The sequence below is a fragment of the Rhinoraja longicauda genome, chromosome 5, assembly GCF_053455715.1.
Source record: "Rhinoraja longicauda isolate Sanriku21f chromosome 5, sRhiLon1.1, whole genome shotgun sequence".
Taxonomy (NCBI): Eukaryota; Metazoa; Chordata; class Chondrichthyes; order Rajiformes; family Arhynchobatidae; genus Rhinoraja; species Rhinoraja longicauda.
The window spans coordinates 12,357,225-12,373,120 of record NC_135957.1 but is presented as its reverse complement, the minus strand read 5'-3'; the positions used below and the strand labels follow the sequence as shown (position 1 = coordinate 12,373,120).

The 15,896-nt window shown below is 45.8% G+C and overlaps 1 protein-coding gene across 1 annotated transcript in view; it reads right to left on the bottom strand.

Moving 5' to 3' along the window:
• LOC144593406 (CUB and sushi domain-containing protein 1-like) overlaps nt 1-15,896 on the bottom strand; it is a 1,892,487-nt gene that overhangs the window by 352,647 nt on the left and 1,523,944 nt on the right. Inside the window, exon 30 of the mRNA XM_078398909.1 lies at nt 9,056-9,250. Within this exon, the coding sequence (XP_078255035.1) occupies nt 9,056-9,250 (195 nt within the window). The remainder of the gene's footprint in view (nt 1-9,055; nt 9,251-15,896) is intronic.

The window sequence follows — 15,896 nt, the reverse complement described above, 5'->3', positions numbered from 1 at the left end:
GTCATACAGCATGGAAACAGGCCCTTTGACTCAACGCCCCTATATCGACCAACATGCCCCATCTACACGAGTCCCACCAGCCTGCATTTGGCTCATATCCCTCAAACCTATCCTTTCCATGTACCTCTGACTATGTTTGATTGGACTTTACTGGATTTAATCTTGCACCAAACATTATTCCCTTTATCCTGCATTTGTACACTGCAGATGGCTCGATTGTAATCGTGCATTACGTTTCCGCTGACTGGTTGGCACGTAACAAAAAGCTTTTCACTGTACCTCAGAAAATGTGACAATAAACTAAACTCAAAAGTTTTTAAATTTCAGGGTAGTATCTGCCTCAACTACCTCTCTACCAGCTTATTCCATACACCTACCATTCTTTTTGAAACTGTTCCCCTTCAGGTGCCTATTAAATCTTTATCATCATATCATATCATATATATACAGCCGGAAACAGGCCTTTTCGGCCCACCAAGTCCGTGCCGCCCAGCGATCCCCGTACATTAACACTATCCTACACCCACTAGGGACAATTTTTACATTTACCCAGCCAATTAACCTACATACCTGTACGTCTTTGGAGTGTGGGAGGAAACCGAAGATCTCGGAGAAAACCCACGCAGGTCACGGGGAGAGAACGTACAAACTCCTTACAGTGCAGCACCCGTAGTCAGGATCGAACCTGAGTCTCCGGCGCTGCATTCGCTGTAAAGCAGCAACTCTACCGCTGCGCTACCGTGCCGCCCACCTTTCTTCCCTCACCTTAAATCGACATCCCCTGGTTCTCAATTCCCCTACTCAGGGGAAAAGTGTGCATTTGCCCTGCCTATTCCTCTCACGTCTTATGCATCTCAATAAGATCATCCCTCATCCTCCTGCTCTTCAAGGAATAAAGTCCAAGTCTACTCAACCTCCCCCGATAGCTCAGGCCTCGAGTCCCGGCAACATCCTTGTAAATCTTCTCTGTACTCATTCCAGCTTGACACCATCTTTCCCACAACAGGGTGACCTAAACGGAACACAATACTCTAAATGTGGCCTCACCAACGTTTTGTACAACTGTAACATGACCACTCAACCTCAAGACTTAAGCCAACAATTAAAGGGAGAGTCGTAATTACAAATGGATTCAACTCCTGCGTGACCATCCAGGGGGTGCGTTGCCCATTGAAGCTGCTGTCTTTCAGGTTAGTTGTTGAACCTTGGCCTCATCTGTGTTCTTACTGACGACCCATGTCACTGTTGCAAACAACAACGAGGAAAACCTCCCATTTTTCGGACAAACATTCAGCACAAAAAATAAATGATATGGTTATTTTCTCCAATGACTTTTGTGGGATCTTTCTCCATCCAAATAAATTTCCGCCAATGCCTAGGACTTTTCCAATAGAGGGGGACACTGTGGCCGACACTGGGGCAGCATGGCAGCACAGCAGTAGAGATGCTGCCTTTCAACTCCAGAGACTCCGGTTCAATCCTGACTACAGCATAATCAAGGTTGAGTCTCATCTCGGTCTCATCTCAGTCGCCCCCTCTTCTCCCCTCTCCCATCAGGCAAGAGGTACAGAAGTGCGGAAACGCACACCTCCAGATTCAGGGACAGATTCCTCCCCGCTGTCACGAGGCAACTGAACCATCCTATCAACAACTAGAGAGTGGCCCTGACCTTCCATCTCCCTCAATGGAGACCCTTGGACTATCTTTAATTGAACTTTAGCTTGCACTAAATGTTCTTCTCTTTATCTGTACACCGTGGATGGCTGGAGTGTAACCATGTATTGTCTTTCCGCTGACTGACTAGCACACAACAAAAGCTTTTCACTGTACCTCGGCATGCATGACAATAAACTAAACTAAACCTAGACCAAAATTATAAACTAAAAACTAAACACCCATCTGACTCCTCTTCATTTCTAAAATAGTTCTCTCAGGGGAGTCCCCAGTTCATTTGCACGTATACCCTTACTTTAGTTTAGAGATACAGCGTAGAAACAGCCCCTTCAGCCCACCGAGTCCGCACCGACCAGCAATCCCCGCACATTAACACTATGCTACACACACCAGGGATGATTTTACATTTAGATAAAGCCAACTAACCTACAAACCTGTACATCTTTGGAGTGTGAGAGGACACCAAAGATCTCGGAGAAAACCCACGCAGGTCACTGGGTGAACGTACAAACTCTGTACAGACAGCACCTGTGGTGAGGATTGAACCGGGATCTCTGGCATTGTGAGGCAGCAACTCTACCGCTGCACCACTGTGCCACCCTTAGCATCTACGATATGCAGTGTTCAAAAAAATGCCAAGCTGAGTTGACGTGATAATAATTCAACACGTATTGCGGAACCCAGGGAGGAAGCTAATACCTCTGTCCCAGTAAAATGATCAACTAAGGTGTTGATACCAAAGGTACTAGAGGAGCAAGATAGACCACTCAACCCGAAAAACTGTAGTATGTCAAGGCGCCATTTTAGTAGGCAGAAACTTGCAGAAACATTTAAGAAGAAAAATAACAAAAATCTGTGAATTGATAGATGAGATATATTCTGCATTTTAATGGTATAATCACACATACTGTTCCCCCAAAACACTGATTACACTGCGAGAGGCATAACGGATACTAAAATTGCTACTTTGCGTACTGCACTTCAGTATAGGCAATTTCAACGGAGTGGTCCATCTTATTCCTCTATTATCTTTGGTTGATACCCCAATTTCTACGGCAGATCCTCCCGAATAAATTCTGGGTGAATTTAGTTCAGTTTAGTTCAGAGACACAGTGCGGAAACAGGCCCTTCGGCCCAAGGGGTCCGCACCAAACAGTGATCCCCGCACATCAACACTATCCTACACCCACTGGGGACAATTTTGTTTTTACCAAGCCAATTACACTACAAGCCTGTACGTATTTCGAGTGAACGTATATATAGCTTTTGAAAGGTTGTTATATTCACCTTCGCTCAACGTGTTGGATAACGAAGATACAGGGAGATGGGAAAGTTTGAATAAAATGGTTGAGCCATTACATTGACGGCTTCCAATTATTGAGATACTTGGAAACATCACAATAATTGGAAACTTTGTACCCAGCAAAAATGGCTTAGTTGATTTCCAATTATTATGAGACTTCACTCTCACAGAATTAGTTACCACTTGGTAACAAGCCCCAGTGTCGTAGGAGTTAGCCGTTTCCTTCTTTGTGACTTTAAAAAATATATATTTAGGAACTGAGTTTGCAGCAGAATGTGCCAACAAGCACACAGAGTAGATAATTAGTTTAGCTTAGAGTTTAGAGATACAGAGCGGAAACAGGCCCACTGAGACCGCGGTGACCAGCGATCACCCTGTACAATAAAGGTATTTATTCACAAAATGCTGGAGTAACTCAGCAGGTCAGGCAGCATCTCAGGAGAGAAGGAATGGGCGATGTTTCGGGTCGAGACCCTTCTTCAGACTAATGTCAGGGGGGCGGGACAAAGGAAGGATATAGGTGGAGACAGGAAGATAGACGGAGAACTGGGTGAGCACTTCAACTCCCCCTCCCACTCCCAGTCTGACCTTTCTGTCATGGGCCTCCTCCAGTGCCATAGTGAGGCCCACCGGAAATTGGAGGAACAGCACCTCATATTTCGCTTGGGCAGCTTGCAGCCCAGCGGTATGAACATCGACTTCTCCAACTTTAGATAGTTCCTCTGTCCCTCTCTTCCCCTCCCCCTTCCCAGATCTCCCACTATCTTCCTGTCTCCACCTATATCCTTCCTTTGTTCCGCTCCCCTGACATCAGTCTGAAGAAGGGTCTCGACCCGAAACGTCGCCCATTCCTTCTCTCCTGAGATGCTGCCTGACCTGCTGAGTTACTCCAGCATTTTGTGAATAAATACCTTCGATTTGTACCAGCATCTGCAGTTATTTTCTTACACACCCTGTACAATAACACTATCTTACACACTAGGGACAATTTACAATTTTTACGAAGCCTATTAACCTACAAACCTGGATGTCTTTGGAATGTGGGAGGAAACTAGAACACCCGGAGAAAACCCATGTGGTCACAGGGAGAACGTACAAACTCCGTACTGACAGCTTCCATGCTCTGGATGGAACCCGGGTCACTGGTGCTGTGAGGCAGCAACTCTACCGCTGCACCACCATGCTGAACAACATTGGCCAATTCACATTGTTGCCCACTAACAGTGCAACAAGAAAGAGCAGCTTGCAGTGAAGAGAGAAGCAACAATTTGTTTTTACAATGTTGCCGTATTGCTCCATAATCAGCCTCACAACAGTAACGTTTACCACAGCACCTTGAGCCTCACTAATGCACGTTACACAATTCAGGACATGTACGGTGAATAGCAATTAATCTCACAGAAGACATTACGTGCTGGTATTTCATGTAGATTTTCGATTTTTTAGATTTAGAGATACAGCGCGGAAACAGGCCCTTCGGCCCACCGGGTCCGTGCCGCCCAGCGATCCCTGCACATTAACACTATCCTACACCCTAGGGACAATTTTTACATTTGCCCAGCCAATTAACCTACATACCTGTACGTCTTTAGAGTGTGGGAGGAAACCGAAGATCTCGGAGAAAACCCACGCAGGTCACTGGGAGAACGTACAAACTCCGTACAGACGGCGCCCATAGTCAGGATCGAACCTGAGTCTCCGGCGCTGCATTCGCTGTAAGGCAACAACTCTACCGCTGCGCCACCATGCCGCCCGTACTAAGGATAACATTGAAAAAACATTTGGCGCGTACATGAATAGGAAAGGTTTCGAGGGATATGGGCCAAATGCAAGCAGGTGGGACTAGTGTAGATGGGACATATAGGATGATGTGTGCTGGTTGTGCCGAATGGCCCATTTCCATGCTGTGAGACTCTATACTTGGCAGCTAACCCGTTTCCATGCTCTATGCTGGCTGGTGAATCTGTGGAATTCTTTGCCACAGAAGGCTGTGGAGGCAAAGTCAGTGGATATATTTAAGGCAGAGCTAGATCGATCCTTGATTTGTACAGTGTCAGAGGCTATGGGGGGAAGGCAGGAGAATAGGGTTAGGAGGAAGAGATAGATCAGCCATGATTGAATTGTGGGGTAGACTTGATGGGCCAAATGACATAATTCTACACCTATCCCTTATGATCTTATGCTCTATGACTCGAGGTTAATGATATAATTTATGGATCAGCCATTGCATTGAGCACTGGAGGCCCTGGAGATTTACAGCATACAATTTCCCTCTTCCATAGAGTAGTCTCGAAGGATCTTCAAGTTTGATCTGAACATAGAAACATAAAAAAAAGGTGCAGGAGGAGGCCAATCAGCCCTTCGAGCCAGCACTGCCATTCATTGTGATCATGGCTGACCATCCACAATCAGTAACCTGTGCCCAACTTCTCCCCATACCCCTTGATTCCACTAGCCCCCAGAGCTTTATCTAACTCTCTCTTAAATTCATCCAGTGATTTGGCTCCACTGCCCTCTGTGGCAGAGAATTCCACAAATTCACAACCATCTGGGTGAAAAAGTTCCTCCTCACCTCAGCTTTAAATGGCCTCCCCTTTATTCTAAAACTGTGGCCTCTGGTTCTGGACTCCCCCAACATTGGGAACATTTTTCCTGCATCTAGCTTGTCCACACTTTCACATTCAATTACATTCATCCATCTTCATTATCTTCGAGTTCAAAAATAAGTTGATAATTGACCAACCCTGAATATAGTTCGCAATAGTTAGAGCTTGTTATAGTTAGAGGAATCACAAGCTTGTAGAGAAGAAAATAGCAAGGAATTTTAACCCTCTTTTTTTTTTCTCCTCAGCTTAGTTTTGAAAGGTTGATCCTTGCCTTCAGACTGTGCCATCAGTTCATAAGTTCTCGGAGCAGAATTAGGCCATTCGGCCCATCGTCTACTCTGCCATTCAATCATGGCTGATCTATCTTTCCCTCTCAACCCCATTCGACTGCCTTCTCTCCATAACCTCTGTCACACGCCTCCCAGTTCTTTGTTCTCCCACCAGTGGAAATAGCCTCTCAAGGTTCTTCCCTGTTGACTTTATTCCAAATCGGGTTTCAGTGAGATCACACCTCGTTAACACAAAGCAATAACTGGCCTGCACACTTCCTTCCGTCCAGAATACCATTGACCCCCATGGAGAATGACTTTGCCACCCCCTCACCAATTGTCTAGGGTGTAGAAATGAGAGCTCTGATGTGAGATGCCACCAGACTTACTCAATGGTACTTCGTGGTTGGAGTCAGTGGCAGTCCAATACTGGTGGAGCAGAATATTGGATGTACCGATATCCGAGTTCCAACTCGCATTAGATCTGCAGGTTTGGTTGATCACAGGTAGAATACAAAGTATTGAAGGAGTAGCAGCCCAAGGTTTCCTTCAGAACCGCCAGCGATCAGACAAGATAAGGGCGGCACGGTGGCGCAGCGGTAGAGTTGCTGCTTTACAGCGAATGCAGCGCCGGAGTGTCAGGTTCGATCCTAACTACGGGCGCTGTCTGTACAGAGTTTGTACGTTCTCCCCGTGACCTGCGTTGGTTTTCTCCGAGATCTTCGGTTTCCTCCCACACTCCAAAGACGTACAGGTTTGTAGGTTAATTGGCTGGGCAAATGTAAAAATTGTCCCTAGTGGGTGTAGGATAGTGTTAATGTGCGGGGATCGCTGGGCGGCGCGGACCCGGTGGGCCGAAGGGCCTGTTTCTGCGCTGTATCTCTAAATCTAAATCTAAAAATCTAAGACAATTCGGTCCAGGATAATATTCTAATTGCCCGGTTATTACTTCTTGTTTCCTTATAATGAGTTCCAGTAATTTCCTGTCGTCTAATGTCAAGCGCAGTAATTCCATCCCAATTGCTTACTGGTATTAATATTTGATATGGGAATTGCAGAATCTCACAAATTTCAGAGGAAGGCTGTCAATTTATCTCTGACATGAGCAGTGGTGCATTTTCTAATACAAAAGCACAAGTCCCCACCTGAAGCCTCACCTATTTCTTTTCCTCCAGAGATGCTGCCTGACCTGCTGCGTTACTCCAGCATTTTGTGTCCATCTTCAGTATAAACCAGCATCTGCAGTTCCTTTCGACGCACAAGTCACACATATGCTTTTTCAGCTTTTATTTACTTGTTAACTGGAACTGCTATCAGTAATCCTTCTACTAAGAATTACAAATTCCTCACTTTCATAAGGCTCTTGGATCCCAACTATTTTGGTATCTACAAATACAAAGTAGAGATTGGAAATATAGCTTGCAAACAAGCCCTTTGGCCCACCGAGTCCGTGCTGTCTAGAGATCACCGGTACAGCAGTTTAATCCGGCACACTGGGGACAATTTTACCCAAGCCAATTAACCTACAAATCTGCACACCTGTGGAGTGTGGGAGGAAACCAGAGCACCCGAATAAACCCACACATGATCACCGGGAGAAGGTACAAACTCCATACAGACAACACCCGTAGTCAGGATACAACTTGGGTCTCTGGCGCTGTAAGACAGCAAACTTTACCACTGCGCCACCGTGTCCTGACAATTTTTTTATTTCCAATTATAATTTATTTTTTTGGCTCTGTCAATTTTTTCTCATCCACTGACTATAACAAGGTTTCATCTTTTCTTCCTATTTCTTGAAAAAAAACTTTTCATTGGTCTCCTCAGTCTTTTCCTGTCCCCCTGCTGCAACTTTTTGTGCTGCTTCCTAAAGTTCACCTGATGCTCAGACACCCATCTTTTCCAATTGGAAAAAGGCAAGGTTCTCCCTTTAAAAATAGAGTCAGTCTGAAATAAAAGCTTTCAGATTCTTTGTGTCTTTACAGCTCTCTATAATGTTTGTATAAGGTCACAAATCATAGGAGCATATTTAGGCCATTTTGCACATTGAGCGAGTCTACTCCCCCATTCAATCACGGCTGATCTATCTTTATCCCCAACCTCATTCTACTACCTTCTCCCCATAACCTTTGATATTCTTACTAATCAAGAACGCGTCAATCTCCACTTTGAAAATATCCAATGACTTGGCCTCCACAGTCATCTGCAGCAATGAATTTCACAGATTCACCACCCTCTGACTAAAGGAATCCCTCCTCCTCTCCTTTCTAAAGATACGTCCTTTTATTCTGAGGCTAAGACCTCTAGTCCTGGGCTCTCCCACTAGTGGAAACATCCTCTCCACATCCACTCTATCCAGGCCCTTCACTATTCTGTATGTTTCAATGAGGTCCCCCTTCATCTCTCTAAACTCCAGCGAGTACAGGCCCAGAGCCATCATATGTTCATCATATGTTTGCCAAATCATTCCTGGCATCATTCTCGTAAACCTCCTGGACCCTCTTCAATGCCAGCACATCTTTCCTCAGCTACAGGGCTCCAAAACTGCACACAATAGTTAGGTTGTTCACTATTCTATTGATTGTGTAACCGTACCAAAGGTCAAAATGAAACATTTAAGCCCAGGCAGGAAATATAGCCACATCCAATCATTTCCAGACGCGAGGAACTGCAGATGCTGGTTTACACACAAAAAAAGACAAAGTGCTGGAGTAACTCAACGGGTCAGACAGCATTATTAGAGAACATGGATAGGTGACGTTACGAGTCGAGACTCTTCCCGAAACATTGCCTCTTCGTGCTCTCCAGAGATGCTGCCTGACCAGCTGAGCTACTCCAGCACTTTGTGTCCTTTTAAAATCAGTTATAAACTGTTGAACACAAGGTACGATTGCTCCAGATTCAGGGATAGTTTCTTCCCAGCTGTTATCAGGCAACTGAACCACAACTAGAGAGCAGTTCTGAATTACTATCTATCTCATTGGAGACCCTTGGACTATCTTTGATCAGACTTTTTTGGCTTTATCTCGCAGTAAACATTATTCCATTGATCTGTGTTGGACGGCTTGATTGTAATTGTGTATCGTCTTTCCACTGACTGGTTAGTACGTAACAAAAGGTTTTAGCTGTACCTCGATACATGTGACAATAAACTAAAGTCAAATTCAAACTTAACAACTTAGTTGAAGGAGGTGGTACACTACCTTTGCAAAAAGGAAGAGCCCTGTTCCAGATCGGCTTTCCTTCTTTCCCAATGACGCACATGATTGTGGCCAAATTCGCCAATTGGTAGCCGTCATCGCAATGGTAGGTAACAGTTGATCCGAGCTTGAAATCCAGGCCAATCCGCGTGCCATTCATTATGTTGCCGGGGTCAAAGCAAGCTTCCCGTGGTTTCTCTGTAACAAAAGTCAATAAAGTTAAGAAAAGCAAACGAGAGCTTTGGGAGGAGAAGCTTATAGTGAAAGAGCAGATAAGCTCTGATGTGAATTCTGGCTGGTAGACTTTTGGAACAATCTCAAAATTATTATGCAAGCGCTGAAAACCATTCCCTCTATGACATTTTACATCATTGCAACAAGGCCCCATGTAGAATAGAAGAGCTACTTGGCATGCCATGGCCATATCCCAACAGGCCTGTCTTGGGAACTGGGAGCCTGACCGCAGAGAGGAATATGGAGGGAGACAGCAGCAGACGCTGGACAAAAGGCCCGTAATGAACCGGGGGGGTGTCTTATCTTTGTTCCCTTAAGTTCGACTGCAGAAGGAACCTCTCTCTGGGAACAAGGACTGAAGGGAACCGTGCAAGGAGAGGGACGACGGTTTGCTGGGCAACTGGAATGGAGGCAACGGCTGCAGCTTGGACTATAAAATGGCATCAAAATGCCACCTCTTGCAAATGAACTCAGTGGGCCGCTCTGTACATTCTGTACTAACCAGGAGGTTGAGCTTTTTTACGGTGATAGTCTCGCTGAGCTGTATGCAAAGAGGGTATTTCACTGCACCTTGGCACATGTGACAACAAAGAAACTATTGAACCATTGAGCAGAATGGCACATGAATTGGCAACCAGTAAAAGATAACTGGCCTTTACAAATTGCACTGCAACTGGCCAGTTCTAATAAAAAGATCATCAATCTCTCAGGTTAACTCTGGTTCTTCTCTCCTCATAAATGCTGTCTGACATGTCGAGTTTTCCCAGGATTTTATTTTCATGCAGGTTTCCAGAATCTGCAAAGTTTTGTATCTCAGCTCCAGCACTTTATTGGAATCCAAACTTAATTTTCACAGGTATTTAACTGGAGGCAGGGATATCACACTTTAGCGATGTAAGTCAACAGGTTTTATTTTTAAACCTCAGAAAGTTTGGAGATATTTTACTTTTTTACTCTCGTGGTTTCTTCCTATGTCACTATTGATTAAATCTAGATAAAATGCAGGAAGATACCAGATACCAAGGATACCTTTTATCATTATAATACCATGACTTGTCATTGGAACTATTGCTGAACTATTATTGTTTCGGTTTTTAAAAGTTATATATACTGAACTTTATTGCTGTTTGTTGTGGTGTTTAAGAGTATAAGGTACACATATTTGTTGGCTGCTGCAAGTAAGGATGACACGGTGGCGCAGCAGTCGAGCTGCTGCCTTTCAGCGCCAGGGATACGGGTTCAATCCTGACCACGGGTGCAGTCTGTACTGAGTCTGTGCATTCTCCCCGTGACCTTGCGGGTTTTCTACAGGTGTTCCAGTTTTCTCCCATATTCCAAAGACCCGCAGGTTAATTGGCTTGTGCAAATTGTCCCGAATGTGTCGGATAGAAACATAGAAAATAGGTGCAGGAGTCGGCCATTCGGCCCTTCGAGCCTGCACCGCCATTCACCTGATGGAAGTGACGTGAGAGGACGCTGGCGTTGTTTGTTCGCCGCTTCTCACCACTTCTATTTTTGGATTAATTTTGCCGTTTTTAAAAAGATTTCTCAGATTTGAAAAAATCCCTTTACTTAAACTAATCCTTCTGCTTGACCTGGTATCATCTGCCCAGCTCTTCCACTGCTGCCTCCGCACCCTTGGACTCCGCACCCTTGGACCTCTCACTCCTGTCTGTGCTCCTGTCTCTGCTGGCTTGGACTGCTCCCCTGTGGGTTACCTGACAGCTAGCGCTGACGTCATCAAATCGCTAACGCTAACGCTAACGCTAACAGCTGCCTGGCTGCCTGCTTGCTTGCCTGCTTGCCTGGCTACCTCCTCTGCCTGCACATCCTCAGCTCAGTATTAACCCTCAGGCTGCTCAGCTTCCTCGATCCTCATAGGCCTTGCTCTGGATCAGCCTGTTGTGCCTGCTGTGACCTTTTGATCTCTCTGGGCTCTATGCTCCTTCGCTCCTGCCTGGCATGGCACTGAAGTACTTGGCTGCGAGGCTGCTCCAGCTCAACAACCACTCCACTCCGACATGCATCTCTGCCATCATCAACCACGGACTTCTACGACGACCCAAATACATCCACAGAGGCTCCGGTCACAAGTTTGTCTACTCCCAGACCGGTCACTCCATCCCTACACTCTGGTCAGCTGATCGGACTTCCACTCGTCCATTACATCATCACAACAACGCACACGAGCGCGCCCCCTGTCTACAAGCCCTGGCTAAATCACCCGTGTCCATCCACACCATACAAAGCAACATGAAGCTCACTCTGCTCAACATCCGGTCCCTCAACAATAAAAGCCTCATTCTAAATGACTTCATCCTGGAAAATAAACTGGACTTCCTCTGTCTGACAGAAACCTGGCAACAACCTCTGGATTACCTCTCACTCAACCTCACTACACCCAACGGATACTCCTACATCAATAAACCACGCTCGGAAGGCCGAGGTGGTGGGATTGCCGTAATTCACCGACAGGACTTCAAGATCAACCTCATCTCCATCTCATCTGCTCCGTCATTTGAACACCTGGCTTTCAAACTCTCTGGTCACACACAATTAGTCATGGCAGTCGTCTACCGCCCTCCCAAACCACACCCATCATTCCTTTCTGACTTCTCTGACTTTCTGACCCAGTTCTGTTCTCTCTCCCCCTCAATCCTCCTCCTCGGTGATTTCAACATCCACATGGACTCCACTGACTCCACAATAACCGCTGACTTCACTGAAATACTCAACTGCTTTAACCTCACTCAACATGTAAATTTTCCCACCCATAACCGTGGGCACATTCTGGACCTTGTCTGCTCCACTGGACTAAATCTACATCACCTCTCTGGCTCCGACCCCACCCTCTCTGATCACTTAGCCATCACCATGTCCGTCAACATTCCCACCCCAGCTCCAAAGCAAAAACGCAAAATAAACTTCCGCAAGCTGAACTCTGTTTCACCTACCTCGCTCTCATCCTCCCTCTCTGAAATAATGTCCGCCTCTCCCTTCGTTGACCTCCACAGCCCCTCTGACCTCACTGACTACTACAACCGCACTCTCTCCTCCTGCCTCGACCAGCTTGCACCTATAAAAACCAAAACAGTTTCCTTCACCCACTCTGCTCCCTGGTTTACCCCTGAACTCCGCGTGATGAAAACTCATGCCCGTCAACTTGAAAGACTCCGCAACAAAACAGGTCTCACAATTCACTCCCAAGCCTACAAAGACCACATACAGCACTATAAAGATGCCCTCTCCCATGCCCACTCCACCTACTACTCTCAAATAATTCACTCTGGCTCCGGAAACCCCAAAACACTCTTCTCTACAATAAACAAACTCCTCAGCCCCCTGGACACCATCTCCCAATCATTCACAGTTGACAAATGCACCACTTTCCTTTCATTCTTCCAAAGCAAAATAGACAACATCTACAGCACCTTAACCACCAACGCACCTGCTCCCCCTCAAACCACCTGCCCCCCCTTATCCTGTCAGCCCCTGCCTCAGTTCTCCCCAATCTCCACCACCGACCTCTCTGACCTTTTCACAGGAATAAAAACTGCCACCTGCTCCCTGGACCCCATCCCCTCCAGCTTTGTCAAGGCCTGCCTTCCTGCTCTCTCTCCACTTATCACTGCAACAATAAACTCCTCCCTGTCCACTGGCATCATCCCGCCATCCCTCAAAATCGCTGCTGTCACCCCCATTCTGAAAAAACCTGGTCTAAACCCTTACACCCCAAACAACTTCAGACCAATCTCCAACCTACCCTTTCTGTCCAAAGTTTTGGAACGTGCTGTAGCTTCCCAACTAAAATACCACCTCTCTACCAATAACCTGTATGAAACTTTCCAATCTGGATTCCGCTCAAACCACTGTACTGAAACTGCGCTCCTCAAAATCACAAACGACATTCTCCTCTCCTCCGACGCTGGCAACCTCAACATCCTCATCCTACTTGACCTCAGCGCCGCCTTTGACACCATAAATCACTCCATTCTCCTCACCCGACTTGAAACCTCCCTTAACATCACCGGCACAGCCCTATCCTGGTTTAAATCTTACCTCTCTGACAGACACCAGTTCATCTCCATTAACAACTGTAAATCCCCCACCGCTCCCCTCCCCCAAGGTGTCCCCCAAGGCTCAGTCCTTGGCCCCCTCCTCTTCATCCTCTACCTGTTCCCCCTTGGTCAATTAATCCGCCGTCATGGTCTCAACTTCCACTGCTTCGCCGATGATATCCAGCTCCTCATCTCCACCAAGTCAATCTCCTCCACCACACACTCTACACTGACAAACTGCATTACTGAAATAAAATCTTGGCTTCAATCAAACTTCCTCAAACTCAATTGCAACAAATCTGAAATCATCATCATTGGTCCAAAAATGCTCACCAAATCCACCCAAAACTTCATCCTCAACATTGATGGTCTCCCAGTATCCACCTCACCTCACATCCGGAATCTTGGAATCATCCTTGATCAAACCCTCTCCTTCGACAAACACATCAAACACATCACAAAGACAGCCTTCTTCCACCTCAAAAACATTGCCCGTCTCCGTCCATCCCTCTCCTCCACAGCTGCAGAAACCCTCATCCACGCCTTCATCACCTCCCGTCTGGACTACTGCAACAGCCTCCTCTATGGCGCACCCTCAAAAATCATCAATAAACTTCAATACATTCAAAACTCCGCTGCCCGTCTACTCACACACACCTCGATCCGTGACCATATCACCCCCGTCCTTTATAAACTCCACTGGCTCCCCATCCCCCAGAGAATCCAGTACAAAATCCTCCTCATAACCTACAAAGCCCTCCATAACCTGGCCCCATCCTACCTGACCGACCTCCTCCACAGGCACACTCCCACCTGCACCCTCCGCTCTGCCGCTGCCAATCTCCTATCCCCCCACATCCGGACTAAACTCAGATCCTGGGGGGACAGGGCTTTCTCCATCGCTGCTCCCACCCTATGGAACTCACTACCCCAAACCGTTAGAGACTCCCCCACACTCACCACATTCAAAACATCGCTGAAGTCTCACCTGTTCAGCACTGCCTTCAACCACTGAAGGTCACCTCACCTACTGTCTCCTTTCTCTGTTCATTTATTTATTTACTTATTTATCTATTTATTAATTTCCCTATGTTCTCAAAATCTCTGTAAAGCGTCTTTGAGTATATGAAAAGCGCTATATAAATAAAATGTATTATTATTATTATTAATATGATCATGGCTGATCATCCAACTCAGTATCCTGTACCTGCCTTCTCTCCATACCCCCTGATCCCTTTAGCCACAAGGGCCACATCTAACTCCCTCTTAAATATAGCCAATGAACTGGCCTCAACTACCTTCTGTGGCAGAGAATTCCACAGATTCACCATTCTCTGTGTGAAAAAAAACTTTCTCATCTCGGTCCTAAAAGACTTCCCCCTTATCCTTAAACTGTGACCCCTTGTTCTGGACTTCCCCAGCATCGGGAACAATCTTCCTGCATCTAGCCTGTCCAACCCCTTAAGAATTTTGTAAGTTTCTATAAGATCCCCCCTCAATCTTCTAAATCCCAGCGAGTACAAGCCGAGTCTATCCAGTCTTTCTTCATATGAAAGTCCTGCCATCCCAGGAATCAATCTGGTGAACCTTCTCTGTACTCCCTCTATGGCAAGAATGTCTTTCCTCAGATTAGGAGACCAAAACTGTACGCAATAGAACTAGTGTCCGGGTGATTGGTGGTTAACATAGACTTGGTGGGCTGCACTGGCTGAGGTAAACCACTCAGGGACAATACTATGCCCACCTGGAGTTTTCCTGGACTTGTCTAAATCATAATGGCCCCAAGCACAGTTGTCTCATTAACTTAATTATTCTGTTTTCAGTAAAAATATTAGAAAGGCAATGTGAAGAAAACACAAATCCATAAAAGATCAATCAGTAAATGTATTAATATAAAATGTATAAAATTCTCCAGTTTCTTTCCATTGGAAACATACCAGTAGATTAAATGTGCATTTTTAATGTTCGTTTTCACTTTTAATTTCCAGCATTTACTATTTTTCCTTTTCATGTATGCAAAAAGAAATTTGTGGCAAATCTAAAAACCCAAATTAGACTTCAAATATTACTCATGAAGAATATAAAATATATTCATAAATATATTAAGGAGACCAGAGAGGCTAGTTTTTCCACACAGAGGGTGGTAGATATGTGAAATGACCACCCACCGTAAGTGATAGAAATGGCAAGGATCACAACTTAAAAAGACATTTGAATAGGTAGATTGACACAAAATGATGGAGTAACTCAGTGGGACAGGCAGCATCTCTGGAGAGAAGGAATGGCTGACGTTTCGGTTCGACACTCTTCTTCAGACTGAAGACGAGGCTCGACTCAAAACGTCGCCCATTCACCCAGCCCCAATGTTGAGGCTCTATAAAGCGCTGGTAAGGTGGCATTTGGAATACTGTGAGCTATTCTGGGCACCATATCTGAAGAAGTATGTGCTGGCTCTGGAGACGGTCCAGAGGAGGTTTACAAGAATGCTCCCAGGAATGAATAGGTTAACCTATGAAGAATGTTTGTCGGCACTGGGCCTGTACTCGTTGGAG